Genomic DNA, 8282 nt, shown 5'->3' on the forward strand with positions numbered 1-8282 from the left:
CCCAAATTTTGAGTAAATCTTTGAGATTTAGCAAACAACCTGAACCATAAATAGGTCTAACTCAAGTCATATAGTATTAGGGGTGAACATTCAATTGAATCGAATGAAATTTTTTTGAGTTCATCGAGTTGACGAATCTTATTTTATCATCCTAATTATATTTATTTAAGTTAAATTAAAAAAATGTCTTTAATCACGTCTTATGTAATTTAAAAAATATATATTTTTATTTAAAGTTTTTAAATGTAATTCAGGGGCCTATCAAGAATATTCATTCATTTTATCTTTATAAATTATGTAACAAGTGAAAATTAAAATATCAGCTTTTTACACCCGCTTTAGAAAATGCTCAACAAAAACGAGCCCAAAAAATCCATTCATAGAAGTGTTAATAATAGATTTATAGTCCATAGGCAACGGATCCTCAAGACTACCTGACAACCAACAATAATATATCAGGCTAAAAGTGTAATTGAGCCGAACCAAGTTCGAATATAATTAAATATTTATTTTTAAGTTTAAGTTTAGTTTGAGATATAACTAAACTATTCGAATTTGATTAAGTTCATTTACCAATTTTTGTATTTAAGCTCGGCTCGATAATTAAGTTTAACGTTAATAGTACACACATTAAGGTCAATATAACTCAATAATATACAAATATGAAAAACTTGATAAAATTCGTAAGCCGTTCAAGTCAAGTATTATTAAGCTCAAATTTGACTCGATCAATTCAAGCTCGGCTAATGCTGTAAAGGTCCAAATATGAGTAGGCGAAAGTTTTCATCAGAAGTAAACCTCCAACCATATGAAATGTAAAAAGTTAAGACATGAAAATTGCATAATTCATGTATTACCTCTAAAGAATAAAGATTTGACCAACTAAATAGTCCCATAGAACAAAGGTTGTATCAAACCTCGTAAGTTTCTCCACAACACTCACCCTTTTTCACAGCTCATATTGCTCAGAGATGCCCTATTCATCATGTCAGTTTTCGAGGATAAACTGAATGAAAGAAACTCGGATTGTTTCCGTTCGTTAGGTTGAGTTACCGACTATGTCAATGCACAGCAGAAACCGGATAAGTATAGACCTGTAAAATCATCTTGTTATGATGTAATTCCTTCATCAACATAAAAAATGCTATAAATGTCACTAGTCACTGCCACTGTGCTTGTTGAGACAGCAAGAAAGATCATCATCCGTGATATTAGTCTATCATTCTTTGTTGCAATTCCAGGGATGTTCCTGCATGGTTCCATATCAGAAAAACGAAAAAGATGTTTTGAGTTCATAAAATATGAATTTTATGCCATTTCATATATCAAAATCCCTTATCCAACCATCTAATTTAGGGCTCAATTATGTAGAACATCTATGATTTAGGGACTAATAATGTTGCCATCGATAAAATCATGTTTGACACATTCAACAAAACCGGGACATAAGAATGCTTAAATTGGTTGCCCAACATTTTAGGGGTTGCTCACATAAGGGCCAAACATTTCAAAATGGTCATATAAGGCCCAAACATTTACAAAAGTGCTCAAATGAAGGTCAAACCTTTCTAAATGATCAGATAAAAGCCAAACCTTTTCAAAATGTACAAATAAGGGTTAAACCTTTTTGAAAGTGTTCAAATAAGTGCTTCTCAAATATCATATATCAGGTTTCAAATTATGTTTTTATAATTTTATCTTCTTTTCAAGCAATTTTTGGTTCAACTATCATATGTTTTATTCTAAACATGTTAGCATTCACCTAATTTTTACTACAAATTCGGCTGAAGTGCATGAAAATCCTTTATTTGAGCACTTTTATAAAGGTTAGGCCCTTATGTGAGCAAGCCCCAACAGGTTGGCCCTAATTTGAGCATTTAGCCTATACATAATCATATAACCATTGCTTACCTAAGTGTGATTGCAGCTGGAAAGATGAAACCAACACAAACTGCAGCAGTTGCACCAGTGAACTGAAAGGCATCCCAGATACTAGGAACAAAGCTGGCTCCCATAAGTATAAAACCCATAAGAGCAATTGTTACTGAGAAGAACCTCTTGTTGTCAAAAGCAATAGGAATTGCATATGGAAATAGAAGACCATCAATGTTGAGACGAAGGGAGAAAAATACTATCGGGAAAACTAGCATCAGGTGAAGGCCATAGCTCACTCTGACCAGATCATCAAGCAATGAACTATATGGAATCCCGAGGTCGCCATCAAAATTGGCAAGCACATCATCCATAGTATGATCCCCAAAGAGGACTACCCCAAAGAAGCTGGTTGCTATGTACACAGAGGTGCATAATGTGAGAGACTTTCTAACTATTGACTTCATCTGTGTAGGGTCTTTAAGTTCATTCTCTATAGGGAGTACTGCAAGGTGAATTTTTGTCAATAGGAAATTGTGTTAATCAATACTCCATAGCAATAAAAGAAAGCAATCATACACTAAAGAGATTTGAAATTGAAATATCAATTTTCAACATGCATTTAACTGCTACAATGGAATGCATAGAAAGATGGTAATAAAAGGACTAATATAAACAGATTAAATATCTCTTAGGGCATGCTTGGTTGAGTGAAAAAGTGGAAGGAAAGGAGGAGGGAGTGGAAAACTGGGAATAAAAGTTTGAATGTGCTTCGTTGGAAAGAAAATAGAAGATATAACCATTTTCCATCGTAAGGCATAAAAAACAATCCTTCCAAATTGGAATGGTAAGAGAAGAGAAAACGAGGGAGGAGTATATGATTGTTCAAAATCTCTTTTTTCAAACCAAATAATGGAAGGAAAGAAAATTACTTTTTCTTTCAATTGTTCCATCTTTCCTACCATGCACAACCATTGAAAGAAAAATTATATTTTCTTTCTATTTTTCTACCCCTTCAATTTTTCATCTTTCCAATTTTTTTTTCACTCAACCAAGCAAAGCTTTAGTCTCGAAAACGAACAATTTGCTACAGAATACTCATGATAGATTCAGAAAATACTAACAGTCCTAATAATTGGTGCATCATATATATATAATTGTGTTTGTATTTGATACTGCCAATACATAAATCTACACTCTCACAGTGAACCGCACATTGACACCTCATTAGCAACCCTTAAAAACATAGATAGTTAAACATTTTAATATGCGGCATTACATAATTCATTGTCGATTTATACACTGATAGTGCATTAATAGAAAACCTTTATAATTCTATGTAATATTGAACCAAAAAAGGGTCAACTTGGTCTTACCCTAGTTTTATGTATGCAGATAATGCACTCAACCAACTAACAAAGCGAAAGTAAATCAACATAGTGTATTGGTTGAAAATTAACTTGAACAAACAATATACACAAGCAAAATATGATGGTAAAACGAATAGCATTGAAGGTACTAAAACAGTATATCATTACTTACTGTTATGGTGGCATATATAAGCAGTAACTACAACAGGCACAGTGGTGAAAAGCTTCCAAAACGATGCCTGATTAACAAGCTTTGGCATTAGTCGAGGCATCCCAATCTTCCCTTCCATCAACTTAACAATTACAACTCCAGCAGTTATTGCCACAAAGACAACAGCTAAGGCAACTGACAACGCTGATGTGTATCTCAATGAATCTAAAAATAACCAAAAGCATCACAATTTAAACCCAATAAAAAAAGTTAATACCTTCAACAATTTTATAGCAACAATTTAGAATTTTGGCCGACATGAGTTGAATCACGACCCATTCCAGCCTGTGAGGCTTGATCATGTTCAAAACATAACTCGGAATTGTCTTATTGGCACTTAGGTTTTGCCTAACTCAAGTGTGCCTCCAAAGATATTAATCATGTCACAACATAAAAACGAGTGCACTTTGCGAAATAGATACTAATTGATATCTGTTCTACAGAATACCTAGACTTAAGTACCTATAGATAACCAAATAAGACAATTTCGAGTTATGCTCTCATAACACGGCTGATACCCCAAACTGGAGCCCATCGTGACAAATTAGTTTAATTAATTGGTTGAGCACTCATTAGCACTTCGAGTTACACCGTATTGAGCTTATAAAAATTAGAATTTTGACTTACCAACGCGCTTGAATGAAATGAGAGGAGCAAAAACGAAAAATGTGGTGAACAAGAGTAAAGCGGAACGAGTGGTCCACCAATGTTGGCCGAACCATTCTTCGATTACTCCACCGTGGTGGAACCCATCCACCGAAGTCCCCGATAATACATCACCTGCCGAGCCAACAAATTTCAAAATTCAAATTCAGATCAAGCGGCTATTGATAGTTCCACATGGGAGGGCTTGATAAAAGTATACCTATGATAATCATGTAAACCACGAGCATGCCCAAGTTGTTGATGACGATGCAAGCTTGGAGGATGTTACTGCCGGCTCCACCGAAAGCATTGGTGGCGACGCCTGAATACGTTTTTGACTTGGAGGCTCGGCTAAACCTTAGAATCATATCGATAGACGATTCAGTCAACATAGAGACGAACATGATAGTGAGAAGACCGGGGATTAAGCCGAGCTGATTGACGGCGGCTGGGAGACCCATGATTCCAGCTCCGACGATGGTGGTTGAGAGGTTGAAAACGGCACCGGAAGTCGACGCGCCATCGAAGCCAGATCCGTGAGCATCAAATGATTGGTCGTCATCGAGCTTTTGAGGGAGGAGAGGGGACCGAGGAGGACTCCGGCGGTATTTACGATCCGATGAGGGTAGAACCGTCATTTTAGTTGGTTGTTAAAAAACCGTTGAAGAAGAAAATAAATTGACCCTCGATCGTTGAAGACGGGGTATATATGTTTATATACGGTGCGTTGGAAATGTCGTTGCACTGGAACTGACGCGGCGGCGAATAACGTGTTGACACGTATAAATGGCGTGGAATTTTGAAGATTTAGAAGGAATAAAAGGGACCTGCTGGAGTGACAGCATGGTTACGGGAAGTAAAAGGAAAGCCAGTAGAGAATAGACACCTACCTGCCAGCTTTTTATTGCCTTATTACAGCACAAGGCGCCATTCCGCTTCAAATTTGCAACGGCTAGGCTCTCCGTTGCCTTTCAAAGGTGAACATGGGCCGCTTGCTCTTTACGTTTATTTGAATTTGCCCGTGAAGGAGCCTGGGCTCCATCTCTTAGAGTCGTCCAAAAAGAAGGGAATACAAGAGCTCTATACCTATTAAACTTCATCTCAAATAGAAAAATAAGATCAAATATACATAGTTGTTCTTAACTTATATCCTTAGAGAAGAATTTCAATTAACTACATTTAATATAAGATATAATATAATTTTTGGTATTTAAATTTGGTAATTAAATTCAATTAGGTTTATTTTGGTACTTGTATATTTTTTTGATTCATTTTGGTTCTTGAATTTGATAACTAGATCTATTTTGATCCCTAAACTTAGAGATGACGAGACCATTGTTATTGGAATAGGAACAAATCAGATAAATTGAGAACTAACTGATATAATGGTTTGAACAAAGGGATTGAATTGTTTGACTCATAAGCTGCTTGAAATTGGTAAAAAAATTTAAAAAAATTGGGATAAAATCTATAGTTAAATGGGTTGAATCAATTTAATAATAATTTTTTTATTTTTCTAGATTTTTTAATTTTAATTAATTGTTTAATTATTGGTTTGGCAGTCGAATTGGTTGAATCGGGAACCAATGGTTTGACATGATTAACCATTGATCTAATTATTAAAACACTTAATGTGACATTCCGAGATTGTATCACATCATCGTTCGAAACTTTATATAATTTTTTTTAATTTTCAAGTGATGATGTCAACTTTTAAATTAAGAGCTGCCATAAGTACAGTGGCGAGAGGATTGAATGGTAGTTGAATGGGGGATTTTGAAATGGTGATGGGATTATCAGATATTTTTCAGACATTAAAGTTTGTTTGGTCAAAAGGGTATCGTAGAGTGGAGATTGAGAGTGATAATTCAGTTTTGGTATCAACTTACAAAATGGGCTAGCTGCAAATAATAACTACAATAAAGTTAGGCTCATTCAAGACTGATGGCTTAAAGATTGAGAAGTGAAATTTCGGCAGATACTGAGAGAGACTAATAGTGAAAGAGGCCTGAGGTAAAATGGATCACTTGATTATTCACGAGGAACCATAAGAGAGTGTGAGGGGTTTTTTAGATGATGATACCCATTGCGCTACATACCCATTGTTTGACGACAATTAGTTCTGCTGTAATCCTAACTTAAAGCTTTATTATGTTATATATCAAAAAATATTATATTATTGGTTCCTATTTAAACATAAAAATGTGATTTCAAATGTAAATTTATAATTGTTAATAAGCTTAACATATAAATTGATACTTAAATTATGGTTTTTTTTAAAAAAAAATTGGCATCTAATCTTTTTTTTTTTTACAAATGGTACCTAAATTACTTTTTTTTTTAAGTTGGTACCTTTATTAGTTTAATCGGTAAGTCTATTTAAAAAAATTAAAAATTGTCATATGGCAAAAAAGACAAAAAAAATATTATTTTCTTTTATATATATAGAGAGAGAGATGGAATAATATTTGGAAAAATATTTGGTACTAAGTTTTTAAACCCCACAAGCAGTATTGATAAGTGTAGAGAAATAATAAAATATTAATAAATAAATATTAAGAAAAAAAAGACACATAACAAATTTTTAAGATAGCTTGTGAAATAAAAAAGTATACTACCAATGTACCAAATACTAACCTTATTCTTCTTACTTTATTTTTTTTTCTTTTCTTAGTCTCATCTTGGGTTTCTACAAGTCGAATCGATCAAACCATCAATTCTTGGTTTGATAGGTTCGTTCGGCTTGATTAAATAAATTATTAAAAAAATCATAAAAATAAAAAATAGAGAAAACTAGTTCAATCTATTTTTTAGCTTTGGTTCAACTCATCTATATCAATTCGCAATTCAATCGGTTCAATCTCTATCTTTAGACCAGTATTGTAGTCGATTCCCAATTTGACTACTTTATCAAATCCGATTCTAAAAACATTGGTTTTGATTGATGAAAGAGCTTTTTCAATCTTGTCAGTCAAGCAAGTATGTAGTGAAGTTTGAAAACAAAATTAATTTCCAACGTCTCTACCTTGAAAGGACGAATTTTGAGCATTACCAGCATTGTCGAATAATATAAAGAAAGAAAAAAGAAAAAAAAGAGGAGTAAAAATGGGGAAAAAATAAAGAGAGAAAAATCATGTAAAAAAAACAAAATTTTAATAAATATTTGTTAATGTCTATATGATGTAGCAGTCTATTTTTTTTAACAAAAATAACATTTTGATATAAAATAAGTTAATAAAAATAATTTAAGTACCACTTATGATAAAAAAATTATATTAACTTAAAAGAAAATTAACATAATTTAAATACTAAATACTAAATTAAATTTTGTTAAAAAGCGAAAAAAAAGGCAGTGCCTTGGATCTTGAAATGTGGTTTAATCAAGCATCCAATGGGGCAAAGGTTACAAAGTATTGGAGTTGCCAGGTTTCGAAACTAGGTTGGTGGTAAAATTGGTCAGGTCATCAATTCGTCGGTTCAAGTAGTTCAATCAGTTTAATTAAATAAATTATTAAAAAATTAATTTAATCGTCTAATTCAACTTATTTATATCAATTCTCAAATCAATCAATTTAATACCCTTCAATTAACATATGATACTGTTTGCCTAGTCAACATCATAAATGACAAACAAGTAAAACCAGTGGATGAACTTATAATTAAAAAGAAAACATTAAACAAACACATCACCACTAGCATCCGACAATGGAAGTCCTGAACAGAATAAATTGAATCAGCCCTAAACCCAAGTCCTTATCGATTAATTTACTGTGGAAAACACCATTTTTGGGGACCATACAAAGCAATGCTCAATTGAAATTTAGCCAAACGAGAATAATATACAATTAATATGCAATAATCACAACCGTCGATATAATGCATGATAGATAAAGAACTGAATAAAAGCCGAATCAATTTAGAAAAAAATCAGATGCATACACACAAAGTGAACAGAAGACTCACACATCGCAATTACAAATAATAGGAGTTGAACCTGAAACCTTCGAAATTCAGGACATCAATCTTTACCAACAGCACCCAGAGTCCATTAGCTTCAAATGCATTTTTGGGTGCCATGGAAGGGACTAATAGAAAATTTCATATTTAGTGTGCCTTTTTCATGCTTAGCAATATTTTTGGGGACCATCTAAAACAATCCCCAATCAAGAAAAAGAACAAAATAA

At 33.2% G+C, this 8282-nt stretch overlaps 1 protein-coding gene across 1 annotated transcript; it reads right to left on the reverse strand.

Moving 5' to 3' along the window:
• Window positions 1–677: 677 nt before the first annotated feature.
• LOC107938298 (amino acid transporter AVT6A) lies at window positions 678–4805 on the reverse strand. The gene is made up of 5 exons (XM_016871395.2): window positions 4319–4805; window positions 4081–4233; window positions 3415–3618; window positions 1912–2377; window positions 678–1249 (listed from the first exon to the last, which is right to left on the reverse strand). Exons 1-5 carry the CDS (start codon window positions 4734–4736, stop codon window positions 1111–1113), a joined length of 1380 nt encoding a protein of 459 aa, XP_016726884.2. The 5' UTR covers window positions 4737–4805; the 3' UTR covers window positions 678–1110.
• Between the last annotated feature and the right edge of the window lie 3477 nt (window positions 4806–8282).

The sequence above is a fragment of the Gossypium hirsutum genome, chromosome D06 (assembly GCF_007990345.1).
Source record: "Gossypium hirsutum isolate 1008001.06 chromosome D06, Gossypium_hirsutum_v2.1, whole genome shotgun sequence".
NCBI lineage: Eukaryota > Viridiplantae > Streptophyta > Magnoliopsida > Malvales > Malvaceae > Gossypium > Gossypium hirsutum.

Coding starts and splice junctions, on each gene's coding strand:
- LOC107938298 (XM_016871395.2), bottom strand. CDS start 4,736: ATGACGGTTCTACCCTCATCGGATCGTAAATACCGCCGGAGTCCTCCT. Junction 2,378..3,414: donor TTATATATGCCACCATAACA/GTAAGTAATGAT, acceptor TTCACCTTGCAG/TACTCCCTATAGAGAATGAA. Junction 1,250..1,911: donor CCAGCTGCAATCACACTTAG/GTAAGCAATGGT, acceptor GGAACCATGCAG/GAACATCCCTGGAATTGCAA.